Source organism: Alnus glutinosa, chromosome 5 (assembly GCF_958979055.1).
Source record: "Alnus glutinosa chromosome 5, dhAlnGlut1.1, whole genome shotgun sequence".
Lineage (NCBI taxonomy): Eukaryota > Viridiplantae > Streptophyta > Magnoliopsida > Fagales > Betulaceae > Alnus > Alnus glutinosa.
This window is the reverse complement of record NC_084890.1, coordinates 15,816,238-15,839,293: the sequence shown is the minus strand read 5'-3', so window position 1 is coordinate 15,839,293 and position 23,056 is coordinate 15,816,238. Positions and strand designations below refer to the sequence as shown.

The 23,056-nt window shown below is 38.9% G+C and overlaps 3 protein-coding genes across 3 annotated transcripts; 2 read left to right on the top strand and 1 right to left on the bottom strand.

Moving 5' to 3' along the window:
- Positions 1-1,907: 1,907 nt before the first annotated feature.
- Positions 1,908-2,870, top strand: LOC133869604 (transcription initiation factor TFIID subunit 8). The gene has a single exon (XM_062306646.1). It carries the CDS (start codon positions 2,066-2,068, stop codon positions 2,852-2,854), a length of 789 nt encoding a protein of 262 aa, XP_062162630.1. The 5' UTR covers positions 1,908-2,065; the 3' UTR covers positions 2,855-2,870.
- Positions 2,871-3,154: 284 nt separating this feature from the next.
- Positions 3,155-12,383, top strand: LOC133869605 (cytochrome c6, chloroplastic). The gene is made up of 6 exons (XM_062306647.1): positions 3,155-3,290; positions 3,390-3,516; positions 7,545-7,642; positions 7,732-7,763; positions 11,763-11,826; positions 12,024-12,383. Exons 1-6 carry the CDS (start codon positions 3,219-3,221, stop codon positions 12,162-12,164), a joined length of 534 nt encoding a protein of 177 aa, XP_062162631.1. The 5' UTR covers positions 3,155-3,218; the 3' UTR covers positions 12,165-12,383.
- A 7,581-nt stretch (positions 12,384-19,964) lies between these two features.
- LOC133867851 (tetrahydroberberine oxidase-like) lies at positions 19,965-22,130 on the bottom strand. Its single transcript, XM_062304613.1, has one exon. The coding sequence runs from the start codon at positions 21,922-21,924 to the stop codon at positions 20,350-20,352; it is 1,575 nt and encodes a 524-aa protein (XP_062160597.1). The 5' UTR covers positions 21,925-22,130; the 3' UTR covers positions 19,965-20,349.
- Between the last annotated feature and the right edge of the window lie 926 nt (positions 22,131-23,056).

The window sequence follows — 23,056 nt, the reverse complement described above, 5'->3', positions numbered from 1 at the left end:
GTAAGAGATAAAAGAATTGGGGAGTAACTGTTGGGGAATTATTATTCCCTACTCGGGTATTGCACGTGTCAGATTATATGCTTTGTCGGGAATGAGTACTCGAAATTATATGATTGGTCGGGAAAGACCAAGGTCTCGGGATTATATGGTTGGTCGGGAATGACCAAGGTCTCGGGATTATATCGTTGGTCGGGAATCACCAGGATCCTTAGCATTTATTAGGATCTTAGTACTTGTCGAATCAGGTCAGAAATCAGCATGGAGCACCATGCCTAATATCTTCACACCTTACTGGTCACTGTTCACACTGTACAATAACAAGACTTTTGCTATGCAGCAACAGTAAAATGGAGCCTATATATATACCTATCATCTAAGAGGTATGGATCGATTTAATATAGGAGCCTCTCTCTCTCTCTCTCAACTAACTTGGGCGTCGGAGGAGGTTCCGCCGGCCAACCCCCGCGGGCCTTTGCTTTGTTGCAGGTTACAGGCGGAGAGACGAATCAGGAGCTGCCATGTCATCAAGCAAAAAATAGCATCAACAACCATGACCATGTAAATGTTGATGCTTTGGCTGCAAGTATCTCTAACGTCGACAAGGACCTAGTGGCTTTATATGTGGGATCCTACAACTAAAGTTTGTTGTGACGGTTGTTTGTGTTGGACTTGGGGATAGTCCGTATTTTGTATAGGCTTTTGTATATGGCTTGTGCTGCATGTGATACTTATTTTGTATAGCTATTCTTTGATGTATATAATGTTTTGATTAAACTTTTAGACAGATGTATGGCTTTGATGTTATAATTACACTTTTTAATTAATGAATTTAGTTCCACTGCTACAAGTTTATCTGTGATATATTGTGTATATGTTATGAGATATATTAAGTTAATGTTAGCTTAAAGACTGATCGTCAAATTTTATTTTGCGTGTATGCTTTAATAATTAGGTCAATTTTGTGTTTAATTCTGAGATTAATAATTGGTTTACGTCGTCTTCGTTTCTGTACATCTTCTCTTTTTAGTCGGTCTCCCTGTTGGACAAAGGGGATATTTGATATATATATATATAAATGGGTCGTCATAGATATTGCAACCCATAAGCCGACTTCTCATTTTCGATTTGCTTTTGCTTCAGAAAGAGATTTGCTTTGGACTGGTCAAAGAACACAGTTGCATGTAGAAGCTTCAGTTTGTTCCGTTGACTCATAAAGTGTAGTTGTTTTTGTTCTTAGTAATTAAGTTAAGAGGGAAAAAGTAGATAAAGTAATGTTTATGATACCGAAAACACGTGTGATTGTGCCAATGACATTTTTGAAGTTTCAACGCGTGGCCATGAGTGCAATTTTGTGAAGAGGACAACAAAAATCACACGTGCTGTGCACGAGCGACAATTTTTGTTAAGGAAGATGGAATCCTTTATTGAATGTGCTATATATTGAAAAATTTGAAAATTTTGTTGAAGTCTATTGTAAATTTTTTTACTTTGAATAAAAGATTAAAAAAGATGTGAAATATTGATGGATAAAGTGTATTTTTTCTTAAAATTAAGCACTAAAAACATTCAATGCATTAAATTCAAGTCAAGTCAAACTTTTTGAAGTATTCAATATAAAAAATAATATTAAAAAATTTTAACATTTATTTTTTGGCTCTTTAAATTTAAAGAGAGATTCTCACACATGTTAAATTTAACTTTTGATCGAGCGATAGTTAATTGATAGATTTTTTGTGTATTTTATTTAAAATTTAAAGAAAATCGAAATTTAAAAAAGCCTTTTAGCAAAAGTATGCAACTGAAGTAGTTAATAATACAGGAGTCACAGGACTAGTGTACTTTTTATAATCTAGATTCTAGGTTATAAATTACGACTAGCTCATTGGTTGGGCCAAACCCTCGTGGGCTTTCAGGTTGTCAAGGTCGGAGGTTCTACCCCCTCTCCTTCTGACTCGCCTCACTGTTGTGGGCGAGAGAGTTTTCTTCTTTACTTGCCTATTTGAAAAGCTAGACAAGTAGGGTTTTAGTCAAAGTCCAGAAGACGCATCTTCCCTGCTAAACTACTATGAAAGCAAAAACCCTAACAACGACGACAATGAAGAAAACAACGACGACATTGCCATCAGATTTCTGGCTCGCCATTGCCAGAACCGCAGTCTCGCAGATCTGCCAGTCGGTGGGCTTCAATGCCACCCAGCTCTCGGCGCTCGAAACCCTCACCCTGGTGGCCACCAAGTACCTGCAGGCCATTGCCCACTCCGCCGGCTCCTTCGCCAAACACTCCGGCCGCATCCAATCCAACCTCCTCGACCTCACCCACGCCCTCCACGGCGTCGTCTCTCTCCACAGCGGCGGCTTCTCCGGAGGCTCCATTCTCCACAAAGACTCTTCCACTCTGCTGCTCACCTCTGGGGTCCTCAAAGACCTCTCCAGGTTCGTGGAGTTCCATGAAGAAATCCCATTCGCCAAGCCCATTCCCCGCAGGAATTGTAGTACCCCCGAGAATTCGATTCCTGCCAGCCGTATATCGGATCATTCCCATGTGCCCAAATGGCTGCCCGAATTTCCGGAAGGGAAGGAAAATAGAGCGGGAGAGGATATATTGTTGGAGGAATCGGTTTTAGTGGGGGATGGTTGTGTTGGAAGGAATTCCAATGATGGAAAGGACAATCATAATGGGAAAAGGGTGGTGGTGGTGGTGAAGGAGCGGAACAAGGAATTGGGGGTTGTGGGGAGAGAGAGTGTGAGGTTTAGAATTGGAGGGAAAAGGATGTACTGGAGTAATGTTAAAAATAGAAGTAAAGGGATTGAGGAGGATAACAAGAGTAGTGGGTTCAAGAGGAGAAGAAGATAATCCGTGAAATATATACTTACAAATATTACAAATAATTCAAGTTGTATTCTCTATTTTGTGTGTTTTGAATTCTAGTCAAGGTCTACATTTTCAATTGGTATATTGTTGGAGTGGTTATTAATGGAAAAAAATGTTGTGTAAATTAGCCGGGAGGGATTCGAACTGGAGCAGTGTTAATGCTCAAAACCTGATGGGGGGACCACGAGGGCTATGGCACTTTACATAAATGTATATTAGTCTCGTTATTGATAAGCCTTGACAAGAAGCATTATTAGAGCTTTGTCATCTGCTCAGAGAAAATACTCCCCTCAACCCCACTACCCTTCTTCTTCCTCATCAGTTAGAGAGGGAGGAAGAGGTTGAGATGCAGCTTTTGTCTGTGATATCTCCCTGTACGGGTTTTAGTAATGGTACCTGTTTGCTCTCAACAACAAAGGTCTCTCTCTCTCTCTCTCTCTCTCTCTCTCTCTCTCTCTCTCTCTCATTGAATATGTTTTGCCCTCGAAAGTTTCTAAACATTGACAATATTCTAAAGGGACATGCGAAGAAAGAAGCACAAAACCCAGTTCCTGAAAAGCAACATCAAGAAACGTATTTCAAGAGTTTGATTCCACCTCTAATGGCCGCACTTGTGGCCTTATCTCCCATCTGCAACACACCAGGTAACCATCATCCAATTCATGGCATGTGTTTGTCCCCTACTTGTTAGCAACACTCTAATGCCCCTGTTTTCCACTCAAAATGCCATAATGCCACTAGTAGTTGCACCGAGAATTCCGCAATGCTAACATTCAATTTAATATCATTAGATTGGTTTTCTTTCATTTTGTATTTTATTTTCCATGAAAGTCAAAATGTGCTCGCTTTTTTTAAAAAAATTTTGCCTAATGAGTTTTAACTTTATCTAAGAAATCATACATGCAGTTATCTCAACTTCTCCAGACTAATATTGCATTCAAAATTGTCATGTAACGAGCCAGTTCATGAAGGGTGTGGGACAGGGGTAGTGGGAGGCTTGGGGCTTAACAGAGTGGCCTAAATCCATTCCAAAATAACACTTCAAGTTTGTAACAGAATAAAATAATACTTCAACTAAATAACAGTATAACAGAATAAGAGAAAGAAGAAGAAGAAAAGTGTAATACATATCACCATTCTATTATTTCTGTATAATTTTTTTGAACTAGGCCATATAGATTTTTTTTTGGGAATTTTTGGAGGGTCCAACCTAGGAGTTTTCTTTTGAAAAACTTTGTAGGGGGCTCCCCACAACCAAAGCCACCTGTCTCCGCCACTGCAAACAATCTAATGTACTTAAACTACTTATAGAATTATCTTATTTGGTAAAACCCCCAGGGTAAGAAAAATATACAAGATTGCTCTAAGTCGCAGCAAATATTAAAAATGGAAAAAGTGAAATGGCATAATGAATAGAATGCATGTGGTATGGGGACCTCCTTAAACACCTTATTTGGGTATATACTTCAATTAACGTGACTAAACAAGAAACGGATTTGTGTGGCAAATTTGCAAAAACTAAGTTGGTTTAGTTGATGTTTAAAATTATTTGTCACCACTGCAGAAATTCCTGTAATTTCATGGGGACAGAGAGTGGAATACCAATCAACTAGATATGTAGCGTATAAGTGCTATTATACTATAACACCTCGGTCCCATATGAGGAAGATAAATAGTAGTTTACATAGAGTAGGCGGTTTATAAAGATAGTCATGAGCGTTAGATTTTACATTGCTTAGTTACTATGAAACTTGGCTTTATAAGAGGGAAACTCCAAATTGACTAGTTATTTTGGGGTGATAATGCAGATGTGGTTAACGTTTTTTCTGGGTCGTTACAAATGGTATCAAAGTCACCTAATAACACCAGGCCATGTGGTACTGGAGCAATGCATAACGTGGCTTCGATGAGGACGTGAAGAGTTTAAGAGGGGGAGTTTGTAACACCCCGGTTTCATATGAGGAAGATAAGAAGTAGCTGATATAGTGTGTGGTTTATTAAGATAGTCATGAGTGGTAAGTCCCACATTGCCTAGTTAATAGGGGAAACTGAGCTTTATAAAGAATTATGGGGAATCTCCAAATTAACTAGTTATTTTGAAGTGATATCGTAGATGTGGCTAGCGCTTTTTTTTTTTTTGGGTCGTTTTATATACTAACAAATTTTTATAGAAAGTCTATGAGGAAATGACATGATGGTGTGATTGGCACACCAACTGTAAGTGGTGAAGTTGTGTAACTAACATGTCTTGATAAGTGAACTCCCACATATACATAATATTGTTTTGAGATTCTATGTAAGAAAAGCATTTCCCACTATATATTCATCTGCTGGTGTGTTATAATCAGCAAGACATGCCAATTTGAATAAGTATTGAACGTTACCTTGTGTTGTTGGTTATAGAACAACTGACATTGCATCATCATTCGATCTACATATTTCAGCGTTAATAGGAGATTTTATTGATATCACCTGCTTCGTTAACATGAACAGTATTAAGACTTATCAAATCTGAAAGGGAATAATACAAAATCCGAGATATCTAAATTGGTGATATTTCATATATTTTATCATGATTGTCTCACCGTATCTCGTACATAAACCCTTCAATAGGTACGTTGTAAAGTATCAAACCGAGTAATAAAGATGTAGCTGGTTGGGGCTTTATTTCATGGATGTAAGCTCAATGGCTGGACCATATGTTAATGCTTTTGTTTTCCTTTCTCTTATCTCTTCAATTTCTTCTCCTATACCAGTTTAACCAACAGTGATATGATTTAATTGGATGGCGTGTGCATGTCACCCACCATATTATACTTGATAATACATATTCTATAAGCCAATATAAGTAATTTCTGTTATTCCCTCATAAAAATACTGGACAATTCATCATAACTTGGAAGATAGCCCCAAAAAAGCATAGAATCAATAAAAATGATGAAACTGGTAAGCAATGGACCTAAGTTACACTTACGTAGCTTGGACCATAGCACAAAAAGAAATACGTTTGGATGAGTTTTTGAAAAGTGTTTCTTGTTGTGCGATTTGAAAAGTGTTTGTGGGGTCCACATCTGAAAATTGGTTTGGATAACTATGTTTGAGAAGTGTTTTTTTTTTAAAAGATAAAAACTGAGAAGTGTTTGGATGTAATATTGAAAACAATTTTTCAAAATATAAAGAAACAAAACAAAAAGGAAAATTTACTGCATTACTCATTGAGTTTCTATTTGATTGAATTTATCCCTATTATTAAATGATCATCCCATTCTATAGGATTTGGAGTATTTGTTGATAATCTGCTTACTTAATTGTATAGCAGTACCTTGATATATATAGTACCGAAACATCTAGATAATCTCTAGAAGTGATTTACATCGAAACAACTTCTATCTCACCTATCAACCGTGTCTCTTAACATAGAGACCTAATATAATTACAACTCAACAACTTGACATTTATCTAAAATAGGAAGACACTTAGTCTAACTCAACTACTTTAGCTTTATCACTAGAAGATAAGTCTTGTGATCCAATACGCCCCCTCAAACTCGATGTGGGAAGCTGAACATTGCATTCAATTTCGTAAAGATTCCTTCAATTTTGTTTTTAAGGAGCTAGTAAAAAATTACAATTATACTATTTTCTAAAAAGAACAAAACAAAATTGCGGGTGGTTTACGGCCACTCCTCTGCCAGTGGGGGTGGTTGTGTGCCACCCCTTTGTCAGTGGGGGTGGTCGTGAGCCATCCCTTTGTTAGGGGGGTGGGGGGTGGGGGGTGGGGGGGGGGGGGTGGGGGGGGTGGGGGGCGCATGAACCATACCGTGTCAGTGGTGGGTGGTTGTGAGCAATCTCCTTTGTCAGTAGGGGTTGGCGCTGGCTCTGTCAGTCGGGGTGGCTGCAAGCCACTCCTGTGACTCCTGTGTTAGTGGGGTTGCCACAAGCCGTCCCTTTGTTAGAAAGGGATAGAAAGGGAGGTGGGGAGGGGAGATCCACCTGCCCCACCTTCAATGAAGGGCGGCCTCGACCCTGTGGAAGCTAGTCTCCATTTCTTTTTTCTTTTCTAAGTGCAGGTCAGCCTTAACTTGTTATTGAGCTTGAAAGACTGTTTCCAAACATGGTTTCACTTGTTTTTAAAAAATTGAGGATATGCTTTCAAAAATCTTATATGAAGGCAGGGGAAGTCTTCTAAAAGTGTTTTTTTGTTTTCTAAAAAGTGTGTTTTGAAAAGTGTTTTCGAAACGAAAACTGAAAGCTTTTTGTGGGGGCCACGGCTGAAAACTTATGCGGATAACTATGTTTGAAAAGTGCTACCAACGTTTAAAAAGTGAAAATACTTTTTCAAAATTGCAACCAAACACGCTCTAAGTTATCATAAGTTGGCTTAATGAATGAGCTGGCCAGAATTACAGCTTTTTGTTATTCAAACATTATTGCATGTCCTCTAAAGTCTAAACTAAAAAAATTTAGAAGCTGATTTCCTCCACACCTTTCCCAGCTGTGGAACAGAAGTACTTGTTGTTTCTGGACAGTTGTCTTTTACCTTATTTTTCTTCAAGAAAAAGATTAACTGCTCCAACTGACAGCTCTTCAAGATATCTTATATGTCCGATTTGTTTAAATAGTTTAGAGTCTATCTTTTTACTTGGTTTTTCTCAGCTTCTTCTCTGGTGCAGTTTCACATGGACAAACCATAGATGTACAAAGAGGAGCTGCATTGTTTCGTCGAGCTTGCATTGGGTGTCATGACGCAGGAGGAAATATAATCCAACCAGTGAGAATGCCTCTACTCATGCAATCTGAATAATTATCTTAGCTTCTAAATCTCTCACTTCTCTTATCTATTGCTCTTCCTCTTTCCAGGGTGCAACGCTTTTTGCAAAAGATCTTCAAAGGTAATCTAAAAGAATAATTAAAAGGTAATCTAAGCACACATAAGTCCATTATTGTGTTAGAAATAGCATGCCTCTTGACATAAACTCTTCAAAATGATCATGAACATAGAACATACAGTAAGATCTCAAAGAATAAAATACTATTTTCCCTAATTCCATTGTCTACCGTATACTTTCTGGGAACGAATTTGCCTTTCGATTTGAATTACTGAAATCAAGGGAAAATTTCTTCTTTTGGATTAATGGAGAGTACTAGTACAGGCATTTAAACGAAACTACAACATTAAAATTAAGGACTACATGAAGAAACTGGATAAATCTGAATATTTGTTTATGAAGATAGACACCAACGAATTCTGATATCTTCCTTTTATTCGATGTCTATCGGGTTTTTTTAATAGCACTCGTGGGTTGCGACAAGGGGATCCACTTTCACCTTTATTGTTTGTGGTAGTTATGGAGGCTTTGAGCTGGATGCTGATTGCTGCAATGGATCAGGGTCATTTGACAGGGTTTACAGTGGGACATAGGGATTCTGAAGCCTTTAGTTGTGAATCATTTACTGTTTGCCAATGGCACGTTGATTTTTGGTGGTGGGCAAGAAGAACAAATTTGACATCTACGGTGTATCTTCTTATGTTTTGAGGCATCTTCAGGATTGAGGATTAATTTAGGAAAATTAGAAATTGTTCCTATTGGAGAGGTAGAGGATGTTGAAGGGTTGGCTCAACTCCTTGGATGTTGGGTCGCATCTTTGCTTATCAAGTACTTGGGTTTGCTGTTGGGTGCTTCTTATAAAGCTGTGTCTATTTGGAATGGTGTCATTGAGAAAATGGAACGAATGTTGGCTGGATGGAAGCGAATGTATTTGTCGAAGGGTGGTCGGCTGACTCTTCTTAAAAGTACTCTTTCCAACCTTCCAACGTATTACTTGTCTTTGTTCCCCATTCCAGTGGGCTTGGCTAATCGTCTTGATAAACTTAAAAGGGGTTTTCTTTGGGGTGGCATTGGAGATGAGGCCAAATTTCATTTAGTGAATTGGAACAAGATTTGTACTCCATTGCATTCTGATGGGTTGGGAGTTCACAATTTCACACAGTTTAATCGAGCTCTTCTGGGGAAATGGTTGTGGCGTTATGGTAGGGAGAGGCATTCCGGCGATTGGTGATTGACGTCAAATTTGAGAGTCTAAAGGGTGGGTGGTGTTCAAAAGAGGTGTTGAGTACTTTTGGAGTGGTTGTGTGAAAACATATTAGGAGAGGGTGGGATAAATTTAGCAATTTTGTTCGTTTTGAGGTTGAGGATGGGTCTCATGTACGTTTCTGGCATGATTGGTGGTGTGTGGAGAGATCTTTGAAGCAATGTTTTGCATATTTGTTTAGTATTGCGAGGAATAAAGATGCGATGGTGGCAGAAAACTTGGTCGATCAAAGTTGAGTTATTTAGTGGAATGTTATTTTTACGCGTCTAGTTCAGGATTGGGAGATGGAGATGGTACTTTCTTCTTCACTTGACTTTATTCTATTTCAGTTCGACATAGAGAGGATGACAGGTTAATTTGGAACTTCTTCAAAAGGGGTTTATTTGAAGTGAAGTCCTATTATGAAGTGTTAAATAGGAAAGATGACCCTTCATTTCTGTGGAAGAGTATCTGGCATGTTAAGGCTCCGGCAAGGGTGGCTTTCTTTGTATGGACAGCAACTTTAGGTAAAATTTTGACGCATGACAATTTGCGAAAGCAGAATGTGGTGATAGAGTGGTGCTGTATATATAAAAAAAGTGGTGAGTCAATTGAACATTTGTTACTTCATTGCGAAGTTGCCCAAGATCTATGAAGTTACATTCGTACTTTATTTGGGGTAGAGTGGGTTATGCCACGAATGGTGCTGGAGTTGTTGACTAGTTAGGGTGCGTCGTTTGGGTATGGTCCAGCAAAGGAAGTTTGGCGGTTCGTTCCTTTGTGTTTAATGTGGTGTATTTCGCAGGAGCAGAATGTGTGACACTTCGAAGATGTAGAGACATCGATGATGGAACTAGAGAAGTGTTTGCTCAACATGTTATATATTTGGATAGCATCTCAGCAGAGCTTGAATGTTTTTACATTTGCAGATTTTTTAAATTTTTTTTTTTCTGTTCGTTCCTATTAGGGGCACTCTTGTATACTTCCTATGTATTAGGGTTGCACTCCTCTGCTCTTTATTAATGAATTGATGTTACTTATCACAAAAAAAAAAAAAAAAAAAATTGTTCCCGCTTTTACTGGAAATGCATTGTCATTTTGATTAATGTGGGATGTACACCAAGTATTTGTTGTCAAACCTCCACGTGATGTGCATGCGAGCTATTCTTTTAAGTTTATTTTATTCACCTTGGCACGTGCATTCTCATGACTAAAGTTGGCTATTAGATTCTGAGTTGGTTATTCATCTCGAGCTTGTGAATTCATTACCATTGTTTGCAGGATGCATGGGTCATGCCTCATGCAATGTATGAATCTAGAAGCTCGGCCTAAGATCAGCTTCTTTCATTAATGTTGTAGGGTTGTATGGTTGAGATGAGTGTCCTTACTTTGACCTTGAGATTGACACTCATCTGGTTTTGAGATCAAGACAATTAAACATGGCCAGCCATCTCTTTGGCAATATTTATTAATGGTGTACCTATCAAAAAAATATATTTATTTATGGTGTAAACAAATGTCCCACACGTTCATTTAGATGATGTTTATGAATATGAATGGACGGCATTTTCACATTGCCTTTTTTTTGAGATTCAAGCCAAAATATCCAGAGACACAGCACTTGTAATCTTATATACTTCTATGCCGTTGTTTGCATATTGCATGTATACCATATGCTCATAATATCCACATAGCACTTGGATGCTATTTTCTTTTTAGGAAAGACTGAATAAAATGATGAAGGAGCACATAACTCATGTGACTAAATCCTTTGCAAAAATGCATGATTTGGCCTAATGCGCTCAACCTTTCTCCATTATATATTGGCACCAAAGTATTTTTGATATCATTACATGTCAGCCTATTTATATTAATGTTGCTCCCCTTCACATACATATGAATATATGACCAATTGTTATATGGTTCTTATTTTATAATCACTGGCCAACACTTAAGGTTCTGTTAGTTTAGCCTGAAAGAATAGTGAATTGAGCCTGACACCATCATTTCACCAACCATGTAAAATTTATTTTTCCTTATTTCATTTATTGAGAATGAATGTACTTGAACATTAGATGGTCCACAGAAACCGTTATTCTTGGCCAAAACAAGCAAAAAGATTGGAACTTTGTGCGAAACTTCTATCAATCGGCAACTTCTTGCTGATTGAACACCTGCTTCTTGAGATTCGATTCTTTAGGAACATGGTGCCCCCCATTTGAGAATCATTGGAGACCTCATGCCCCTGAGACTTTCTAGGTTATGCTACTAGTAGATTTGTTACTATTTAAATCTTCATTCTTAGCAAGTTTACCATCTTCATCTCAACCATTTTTTATGGTGCTAGGACAAAGATATTGTTGTGGGAATATGACATTTGGCGAATCTCCATATAGGCGATAATAAATTTGATGAATTCTTTCCATAATGCCTCATGTTCATATACATTAAAGAATTTGTCACATATTCTTGTTGGATGTGGCCAAAAATTTCTTCAAGAGGAATTCTACATTAATCACTGTGCATTCCCCAACAGGCCAACATGCTGCCAAAATGTTTATGGTACATTTTCCGAGCAACAATATAGTTCCCTTTCTACTCAAATTGACGAAATGGAGGGAATTCACTTTTCAACACATTTGTAATGTATGTTTGGATTGACACATTTGTAATGCACTTTTCAGTGGCCTCGAGCTCGAGATGGTATAACTTGGCCAACCATCACTTATCTGAAAAAAAAGTGGTGTAAACATCCAGAATGATATTGAATTATTAGATCAGAAGTTTTATATAACTAGATTGTGTTGTTTCTTCTACAGAAATGGTGTCGAAGGAGAAGAGGAGATATACCGTGTGACATACTATGGCAAGGGAAAAATGCCAGTAAGTTTCTTGTAGTTTATGTCTTGCAAAATCTACTTCTTCTCATCTACTTGATGAAAAATATATTGGCTTATGGCTCTTTAATGCCTTCCATTTAAAAACATTCCCAAACCACAAAATAAATATATACGTATTAATTTAGAAAATTCTTTAACATCTACTAGATGAAAGATAGAATGGCTTATGATTCTATGCAGGGCTTTGGTGAGAATTGCACGCCAAGGGGCCAATGCACATTTGGAGCCCGTTTGCTGGATGATGAGATCAAGCTTTTGGCCAAGTTTGTCAAGTTACAGGCTGATCAAGGGTGGCCAAATATAGAAAGTAGTGATGATTGACCCCAAGAACTAAAAGGGTGTAAGTAGTTCCTAAGCTGACTCAAATCCTGCGGAGAATGCTTCAGTCATTAGCGTACATCATTGTCTCACATTCAACTAAGTCAATATCTTCGTGCATGGTTCAATTAGCATCATTCAAAACTAATGCTTCTTGGCATGACACAGAATCCTCCTTCTGTTGCTCCATATATTCATTACTTAGATGCTTTATTCAATTAATTCCTCTCGTACAGAATTCCTATGGACAGAGTTTTCCAAATGGGGTGAGACTCTCATAGTTTCAATTAAGGCTGACAATTTTTGATACGGGGGATTACATTCTAAACAACATTAAGATCATTTTGACTAAACATTCTTTTCCAACACACTAGGAGCTCCGCCACCCATCTTGGCATAACCCACCCATCTTGGGTAGATTTCTCTCCCGGGGATGATGTGAATATTTTGGGCCGGCCGTCTGAGATTTGGGTGTCTTGAATGGATAAGAGATTTACAGTGGAGTCGAAGTCTTTTGTCCTCGGTTTTGGAGGGGGTGTCGGTGCTGAGGGAGGAGAAGAAGATTTTTTTTTTTTTTTTTTTTTTTTTTTTTTTTTTTTTTTTTTTTTTCGGCAAAGTCATCTTGAGTACCCAGTGCTCCGAGTGGCTTGTGTCGACGTTGGAAGTTCTATTGGGTTTCCTGGAAGAGCAAGATTTTGTCAAGTCTTTCATGGAAGGGTCTAAAGTCATGATTGCTCGGAGAGGTGTTAACAAAGTTGGCCGATTGTTAGAGGCAGCAACTTTCGGGATGGGCGGTCGGAAAGGGATCATTCTGATCCCTGAGGGTCGTGGAGGATGGGGATGGCACAAATTCTTAGGTGAGCTGAGAAAGGCCGCAGACTTCCTCTCTGCCACAGTGGGTTGTGGGTTTGGCTACTCGTCTGCGTCAGACAAGAAGGCTGGGAAGGAATGTAACGCCCCGCCTTTTACGAAAGACGTAAGTGATAAATTTCGGTTAACCACGTGATATTACTACATCAGAGATATTAAATCTAACAACGGAATATATTTTTTCTTTAATACTTAGGATTTTACAACATAACGCATTGAGCTAACTGAAATACCTCTAGAATTTATTATGAGTTATTTACTTTTTCTTTATACTAATTACATCAAAATATGTGTCACCAGAGACACGTAAACATACATGGAAAAATCTACTAAATACAAACATTTCTAAACATGTTACATTCTCAAGAATACAAACATTCACAATTACAAGGAAATATAATCAAGTGCATTAACATAAGCACTAAACCTTTAATGCTAGCATAATCCAATCCTTCATCTTTAGAACCTGCACCAATGAATATGTGATTGCGGATATTTTTACAATCCCATACTGTATTTGTGTGAGTCAACTATCTTTAATAATATGATGTTTATAAATATATTTTGAAAGGAAACACAATGAATGCTTTATGTTAATATGTATATGCAATTTATGGTTCATGGTCAAGAATTGAATTATATATATATAAAGCAATGATATAGTGATAGTTTTATGCAAGTCTTAGAAATCATCTTTCTTTCATTCCTCTCGTTGCAGTCTCATGCCTTCTAACAAAAAAGCTCCAGCTCCTCACACTAATAGCTTATTAGTTCACCTCGGACACCTCTAATTTTTCAATATTAATCTTTCATGGGACGATATCCATTGGTGGTTCTGTCAGCTTTGTTACATAACTTCATTAATTAAAAATAAAATAAAACATGCAAATTCGCATTCACAAACAAATAAATAAATTCATAACCATGATATATAGAAAACCAACTGGTATCACTCAGTGAGTAAGAAATACTCACAGCCCTTTGGTGTAGTCTCTTATCTCATCAACACTAAAAAGCCAACAATATAAACAACCCATCCACCAAAACACCACACATAGTCAAAACAGGGGACACGGATAAACACCACACTCACTCACAGAAAACCCTATTTCAAAATAACTATCAACACCTCAAAATCACAACACTCAACACAATCGGCCAGCCCTTCAATTTAATAGAAAATCATCCCTTGATCTCCACTCAAAACATCTACAGCTAACATATAACCACAATTGGTTTAACAAGAAGATGCTCAATATCACAACCTAACCCAAATCACCCAACTTTTCACACTACCTCACTAATTGGTTAATTAGAATTCAAACGCTCAACCAACAACAGGGGATTGGGTTTCATGCAATACACGAGTTAGCTGAGACCACACCACCCACGAGCACAACCGGAAAACCCAGGGATACGGCTACACACACGCACAACCAGTTGAGGGTACACGGCCAAGGACCAAAACACATACATGGCAGAAACACCACCTAACCGGAATAGGGGATACCCACTCCAAACCACACAAGTTCAACAAAGAAAAACACCCATCATCAAATCATCACAGCAACCATTTGGCCAATAGGAACCCCAAAACAAACTTACACCTAACACTATCATCAACCACAATTGGTCAAGAACAAGGAATAAAACATCACAATAGGGGATTCATCAACAACTCACACAGGTTTGTTCAAAACTCATCATCCCACAACCACAGCTCAGCCGTGACACCCACACACAAATTCTACTCGAAAGTCCCAAATCAAGAAAATCAATTATCATCAATAATAACCAAACAAATCAAATGAAATTACTAAATTCACCTTGAAGATTTTCGTTCATCTCAGGAAAAACATCGGAAAATCGCGCCCTTGGCTCATTGGCGTTGATCCACCAAAAATCGTGTCCTCCGGCGACCCACTGAAGGATTGGGTCTCCTTTGGTTCCTCACGGGTTCGACATGTTTTGGGGTCTCTCTCCCACGATTGGCCTTTTCTCTCTCTCTCTCTCTCTCTCTCTCTCTCTCGATCTATTAATCTCTCACTCTCGGTCTCTCTTCTCATCTCACCCTCTCACTCTTTCTTTCCCTTTGTGTGTTTGAGAAAGGAAAGAAAGAGAATCGGGACAGAAGAAGAAAGAAAGAAGAAGAGAAGAGGAAAGAAAGGAGAAGGATTGGGTCTCTCTCTTTCTCGGTTCTTCTCTCAATCTCACAGTCTCTCACTCTCTCGCTCAATCTCCCTGTATCTCTCGGCAAGAGAGAGTAAAGGAAGGAACAGGAAAGAAGGAGAAGGGAGAAGAAAGAAGGAAAAAGAGAAGAGAGCTGTGCGAGTTTTTTTATTTTAGAGGGATGAGGGTCCGTTTTATAGAAAAGGAGAAGGCTGATATTTTTTTTTTATAAACCACAATTAATTCTTATTTTAGTTAACTTAATCTGAGTTAATTTAGAAAATATCTATTCACAGGTATTTTCACATCAGGTCTTTCTCATTTTTAATTTACTAAAAATTATAACTTAACTCGTTTGAGGTTTAGTTAGTTTCATTATTAATATTATTACACGGATAATATTATTATACTGAATAATATTATGCCAAATAATATTATGTAGCACAATAAATATTGGTCCTCTTGGGGTTTTTTTGGGTTTTTTTCTTTTCTTTTCTTTTTCTTTTTTTTTTTTTTTTTTTTTTTTTTTTTTTGTGCTGGCTTTGGCTGCTCGTGTATACCTCCGGTGTACTTAGGGGCGCCTTACGCTTTTTAATAAACTTACTTACTTATCAAAAAAAAAAAAATCACTGTATAATCAAGTCTGTCAATTTAATTATCCAATAATATTATTAGAGTTTAATAATAATATTCTTTATTTGCAAAATTATGGTTTACTAAGGAATATTTGTTTTCATAGATATTCATGTAATTTTATTAATTCTTCGGGGATTAATATTGTATCAGAAGACACGTGATTTTATTAGTTGCTGGATGTGAAATTTGTTTCCTACAGTAATAAGCCGCTCGAGCGTCGAGTCTAGTGGATCGAACGTCAACTCTAGACTTGTCTATTTATTCAGTCTTAAATTCTAATTTAAGACTTCCTATTTTAGGATTTAAAATCTAGGGCGCTATAAGGAAGTAGGGTCAAGTTTAGGTTTGGCTTCAAGGGGGACGGGGCCTTCCTTTGCAGAAGTGTTGAGGTCGGATTCGGTCTCTGTCGCGAAGGAGTTGCACATCGTGGGTGGTCATCATTCCAGGATGAGGGTTTCGCTGGCGAAGCCGTGTGCTCTTAATCATCTTCCGGCGGTGAGGTTTGTAGAGGAGGACCCGAGATCGGCGGTGGACTGCTCTTATATGGAGTCTCCTCCGCTCCAACAAAGACCAGCCTTATCGTCCGCTGGGCAAGAAGTGTCTCCCCTGTTTGAATTTGAAATTCGAAATTCAAAATTTCGAACTTGTGCATGTGGAGCAAGTTGGTCATTAGCTTTAACTTGGCCATGGGCTGGGCTGTAGGGAAACTTGTGATCTAGTTTGCCGGATCTGGCCTGGGCAGCAAGCGCACAGGTCTTCGCTTGAGCGTTTCCTACCAAAATCCAAAGTCTCGCGTCCGTCAATCGCTCATGGGTCTTCACTTTGGCCGGAGATGACACTGTAGATAATTTCTGTAGTGGTTTTGGATCTGCCTTCTCCTGAGGGTGGTTCGACAAGGTGTCCGAAGATCGACCCAGCAGTTTCTTCAGTCAAGTCGTCATCCCCTTTCGTCTTCCCCCCCTTGTTGGCTCCGGAGCTGTTGCCTTCGGCGACTCTAGTAGTTCCTCTGGCTCCGGTAAGGCTAATTGTGAGCTCTAGATTTTTCGGTAGCTCTAGTGGTGATGGCTATAGGGACGCCTTCGCCCCTCCTCCTCTCTCAAGGGCTTGTGAGTTGGGGGAGAAGATTCGTTCTTCCCTCCCCTTGCTGCAAAATTCCAAACCTTTTCAGCAATATTACCGGAGGGCTAGGGAGCTTAGGGAAGGTCACTCTGTGAAGTGGAATGATGGGTTACTATCAGATTCCTTGGAAGCCTCGAAGATGACTGTTAGCTTTGTTAATAAGGATACGGTTGCAAAGCCTCCAGTGAAGAAGGGCCTGTTTAGGAAGGGGTTTCTCAACCCTCGCCCGACTATGTTAGTCCCTCCCGCTTTGTCTCGGGAGGTCAACGATGTCGGGGTGGTAGGGCCTCCCTCCCCTTCGAGTGGTTGCCTCATTCCTTCATCTGTAAAGGGCAATGGCTTCTCCCAATCTCAGGAATAGCCTATCGGTTTTGATCATAACAGAGAGATAGTAGTTTGGGAGAAGGATGATGATTTATGGGATGGGTTGCCCTTGGATTGGGTGTTGGATGGTGTTTTTGGTGAGGAGTTCTTGGCTATTTGGGATTCCATGGAAGAAGATTTTCAGCGGGATAAGATGATAGCGAGCCAGAAGACCAAAGGCAAGAGGGAACTTTTGAATTTGAAAAGCTCCATCAATTATGGCAACGTAAATGCTTCCTCTAGACGCCAGAAAGGCAAGGTTTACATGATGTAAGGTTGTGTGCATTGGTAGGTTTCGTGGGTTGTCTTTCGGGTCTTGGGGTTTATTTCCCTGTGTTTTAGTTGGGTTCCTTTGTGGGTTGTTTTTGGGTGTTCTTTTTTGGGTTCTAGGGTTTAGGTTTTGTGGGTTTTGTTGGATTTTTGCGGGTTAGCTTTGGTTGTTCATGTGTACTTAGGAGCGCCTTATGCTTTTATTAATAAATTTTTGCTTACTTATCAAAAATGTTTTTTTGACACAATTCGCGAATCTGACATGAACCCAATACAAATTGAGTGGGTTAGGATTGAGAAGTCTGACCCATTTAATTATATAGGTCGGGTTGGGGTTGACCTAATAGTCTTATATTTATGTTTCAACATGACTGGAACCTAACATGTGACATTTAAGATTGTCAATTTTTGACACGACTCGTGAATTGACACAAAGTTAGCGGGTTAGAATTGAGAGATTTGACCTGTTTAATTGGGTCAGGTTAAGGTTGACTTATATAATTTTATACTCATGCTTTGATACGACCTAAACCTGACACGCAAACACGAATGACCACTCCTAGTTTTAGTAGCAAGCCAAATAGACTAAAAAAAAGACTCGAAGATAAATCCATTTTTCAACTCTGGGAGCTCTTTTTTCATACACTGGATGATAAATTTTATAAATTGAACGAGGTTGTAGTGGTAGGCCTATTGGTGCTTGCCAATTGCACATTGACATGCCTCTTAATGCTTGAAAGACCATCTGGATTCTTTAGCGGTATCAATCAAATGTAAGGAATGGATACTTTTCATTTACGACTTATGCTCTGTTTGTTTCGGCGTAAAATGATTTCTGGAAAATGATTTCAGCATTTTCCGGTGTTTGGTAGGGGCGAAAATAATAGTCAACCGGAAAATGATTTCTGTTTGACCAAAAATGCTTAGTAAATTTAGGAAAATGATTTACGCTTTTTAAAAGCGTAAATCATTTTCCGAAGACGCCAGACGCATTCGACCCCTACTAAACGACACAGTCGACCTTCACTTCAAGCAGTCGACCATCAACAAAATCTTGCCGGTATCGAAATCCGACAGCATTCGAGGAATGTCGCCGGAATCCGGTGACTGAATCCGGCCATCGTCGCCGGAATCCGGTCAGCCCAGATTTCGGCCATCTGGTCGGAATCTAGCCAGAACGGTCGGATTCCGGCTGGCTGTCCAGATCTGGCCAAAACGGCCAGATTCCGGCCGGCTGGCTGGATCTAGCCAGAAAGGCCAGATTTCGGCCGGTTGGCCGGATCTGCCAGAACGGCCGGCTGGCCAGACAGATCAGGGTAGAACGGTCGGATTCCGGCAGATTCCGGCCAGTATGTTGGAATTCGGCAGTTTTGGCCGGAATCCTGTAATTTTTGGCCGGAATCCGGCCAACCCAGATTCCGACGAAACTATTCGGATTCCGGCATTTATCTTGGATTCTGGCTATAGTAGCCGGAATGGCGGAATTCGGTAAAAGTAGCTGAAATCTTGTCGGTCAGTGACGGAATCTCGTCTTCAGTAATTTTTATATTATTTTTCATTAATATTTATATGTTTTGAATAAAAATTGATTTTTATAGGTTAATATGATTGAATAAAAATATTTGTGATTTTCCGCACGTGCCAAACACCGAAAAATGCTTTCGGCGAAAAATATTTCAAGAAAAATGACTTCCCTGAAATTATTTTACGACGAAAACCATTTTACGTCGAAACAAACGGAGCATTAATATGGTCCTTAGCTCCTTAATCATATCTCTTGGGTGGAAATGTTCTCTAATTCCTCGGTTTTAGTTTCCTTTTCACTCAGTTATCAGTAGACATTAATTACCATTAAGTAAATTGTCAATTTTATTAAGGGTTCCCTCACTAAGCAGGGAGACCCTGCATGCTTCTTCTTCTTTTTTTTTTTTTTTTTTTTTTTTTTTTTTTCGTATTTTCGTTTGCTTTTCACTCAAAAAAGAAAAAAAAGAAAAAAGTAACATGTTAAAAAAGGCATAAGTCACCTTTACCAAAAGCCAATACATAACAGGGACGCTGACCTAACTCTGTCTAGAGAGTTGTAACCTAACTTTTCCGGTGTTAAATGAAGAATACATGCATGCTAAGCATAAATATAATTAATATGAAGAAATTCGTAGGATAAATTGGTAGAGCAAAACGACAGGTACAAGAGGGAAAATCACCTAGCCACTCAAAGTCTCAAACTAGTAAAAGTCTAGGCATTTTAAAGCAAGAGATATTATTATTATTTTTATTTTTTGAATTCGGCAATTGAGCAGTTTGGTTGGTGAATTTTCTAATATTTGATGGCAAAAAATATTCCAAGTGCAGTGTTCGTGAGTCCCTTTTCTCCTGTTGCAGTTGACTTGGGCATTCTTAAGCTTTTACTAAAGATCAATGCTACATATTACACCTCAATTTCACTGGGCTGATGTAACGATACTTATCAGCCCTTACATTTATTTTTTTCTACGTCTCCGCTAGCTCCTCGGTCTGAAAGCATGGTTGAGCTACTAGGAGTTCGGAAAGCCAGGAGACAAAAGGTCTTGAGGAACAGAGATCGCATAGAGTCTTGAAAACAAGGAGTTACGAGTTGAATGAGATACAATTTTGATTGCATGGGCACAATGGAGGCTCAGCAATGTCCCACTAAGGGGGAAGAGCGTAGCGAAGGGTCGTTTGCCTAAGATGGACAAACTTGGCAAACGACGGACAAACTTGGACTCTTCATTCATTCTCCTTAAGATGAAAAAACTGGGATGCTCTGCTCGTTCTTGAAAAAATTAGCAGGATCAATGGCAGTCTTTACATGAACAAGTCTCTTGAAGTTGTTCTTGAAATACTTCAAACCCCAACCACTTGCTTGTGCATAGCTTGTATTACCATTATTGTTTTTCCCCAAGTCAAGATCCTTATAGTTCAAATAAGCCTCTCGTGGATACTTTGAAACATAGGGTGTCATGTAGGCATAAAGCCTTCTCATCCACCTCAGGTGTTCCTCTGTTTCTTTGTCAGCACTCCAAGTGACTAAATATTGGATTTCATACAAATTCCCACTTCTATGTGGGAAAGGGGTTTCTGAATCAGAAATATCACTCATCTTTCCTCCATAAGGTGTTAAGATAAGGAGGGAGCTCTCTTTTTCCTCTAGTCTTTTCCATAACCCTTCCAACCCAGTTTCTGAAATGGGTTCCTTCACATAGTCTGATTTTGCTTTGAAGAAGATATCTACCAGTGGAGGCCTATCAAGCAAAACTTCTAAGGGTCCCCTGGTTGAGAAGCCGGCAAAGTAAAGAACAGATTCTATCCAAGTCATTTCACTGCAGTTGTTGCGCTCCAAACCCCACTCAGGGAAACTATCTTGCATCAATGGGAGGAGTTTTTCAGCCGGCCCAAGAAACAAAGAGTTGAACAAAACTCCGACAGTTTTTCCAGTGCCTTTTGCAGGTGCATCAGCAACTCCTACAACTGCATGGAGAAAAAGATCTTCAGGAAGCTTATTTGCAATGGTTTGCCACTTTTGGAGATGCTTGATTGCGCCTTGTTCTAAGGTCTTTTCGACGCCGAAGATAGTCACGACCGGCGGTATGGGAACCAACCTAATTTTCCAGGCGAGAATGACGCCGAAGCTCGACCCTCCCCCTCCTCTGATGGCCCAAAAGAGATCTTCTCCCATGGATTTTCTGTCTAGTAGCTTACCATTAACATCAACTATCTTAGCATCCACGACATTGTCAGCAGCAAGGCCATGTTTTCTGAATATAGTACCAAATCCACCTCCACTCAAGTGTCCCCCAACACCCACCGTGGGGCAACTCCCTGCAGGGAAGCCATAGACATTACTCTTCTTTGCAATGTTGTAATATAACTCTCCTAGGGTTGCCCCGGACTCGACCCACGCACTCTCATTCCCTATATCGATGCTGATAGACTGGAGATTAACAAGATCAATGATGATGAATGGAACGCAAGATACATAAGAAAGGCCCTCGTAGTCATGGCCGCCGCTTCGGATTCTTACTTGCATGCCGTATTTCTTCGAACAAATTATGGCTGCTTGGACGTGGGATTGATGAAATGCAGTAACTATGAACAGTGGCTCTGAGGAGTTCAGGAATCTTAGGTTGCGTATGGATGATTGCAAGAGGGAAGAATAAGCAGAAGTATTCTTATTCCTAGAGAAGATTAATTTCAAACTTGAATTAGAATGCTGTAAATCAGATGAAAAACATTGCTGGAAGCTCTCATGACTTGAGTTTGAAGTGAAGGCACAGGCTGAGACAATGAGAATGAAAAGTAAATTTGAAACTGCCATATTTTAACGAACAAATCCTGGGGTTACCTTAAGTAGCCATTGTTGCGGCTATTATGCAATTGAGACAAACCTCAAGGTTGAATTGTAATGATAATGTTTTAGAAGAACGGTAGTTCCATTAGACAACAAACAGAATATGCTGTAGGCATCAGTTGGTCCCTTTCTTGCAAATGAGAGTAGTCAAGATCTTGTAGTTATCCAACATTTTATTTTATTTTTAGAAAAAAATTTGTAGTTATCCAATATTGGTTAATTAGAGAATATGTTGGATTTAGGACTGACAATTTTTGACACGACCCGCAATCTCGACACGAACGTAACAGGAAACTAAAAGGTTAGTGTTTACCCGTTTAATTAAATGGATTGGGTTATGATTGACCTATATAGTTTTATATCTATGCCTCGACATGATTCCAAGTTTCGAACCCAATACGCGACATAATGACAGATAATTTTTGACATGGTCCGCGAACATGACACAAACCCAATACAAAATTAGAGGGTTAGGATTGATGGGTTTAACCCGACCTGACATGGGAACATGACCTGCCACCCCAGCTTGGATTGACCTTGTGAAAATAACTAGAGATATGAATAAATGTACAATAATATATATAGAAAATTAATCTTGAGATATCAGTTAATCTTGAGATATCAGTTAATGTAGATTAATAAAATGTTGCAATGAGCATCACTTTGTCCCTTAGTAATTTGTAGTGAACTGACCTTTCCTTGCGGGTTCGGCTCAATGGCTCATCTCCTGTCATCTTCTGTTGAATAGCCTTCCACTTGCTCCTATATGTGTTTGGATGGACGGTGTGGTGGGTCCTATGATAGAGTTCAAAGGGTAATGATAATTCCACGTATGCAACAACCTCACTTACAAAGCTAACGTATTAATTAATTAAAAAGAGAATTAAGTAGTAACCCATGTGTGGTGTTTGAAATGTCTTCCTAACTATATCTAGATTTTTTTTTTTAATGTTAAAATATTAATTAAATTATTGAATTCATTATTTTTTTTTTCTCAGTTTAAGTTTTTAGGATAACTGATGAGTGGTGAATAATGATTTAACATAGCATTAATGTAAATGATTTCTTATTTGATACGAAAACCTCATGTTTAACTCAC

Coding starts and splice junctions, on each gene's coding strand:
- LOC133869604 (XM_062306646.1), top strand. CDS start 2,066: ATGAAAGCAAAAACCCTAACAACGACGACAATGAAGAAAACAACGACG.
- LOC133869605 (XM_062306647.1), top strand. CDS start 3,219: ATGCAGCTTTTGTCTGTGATATCTCCCTGTACGGGTTTTAGTAATGGT. Junction 7,643..7,731: donor GAGGAAATATAATCCAACCA/GTGAGAATGCCT, acceptor TCCTCTTTCCAG/GGTGCAACGCTTTTTGCAAA. Junction 7,764..11,762: donor TTTGCAAAAGATCTTCAAAG/GTAATCTAAAAG, acceptor TTTCTTCTACAG/AAATGGTGTCGAAGGAGAAG.
- LOC133867851 (XM_062304613.1), bottom strand. CDS start 21,924: ATGGCAGTTTCAAATTTACTTTTCATTCTCATTGTCTCAGCCTGTGCC.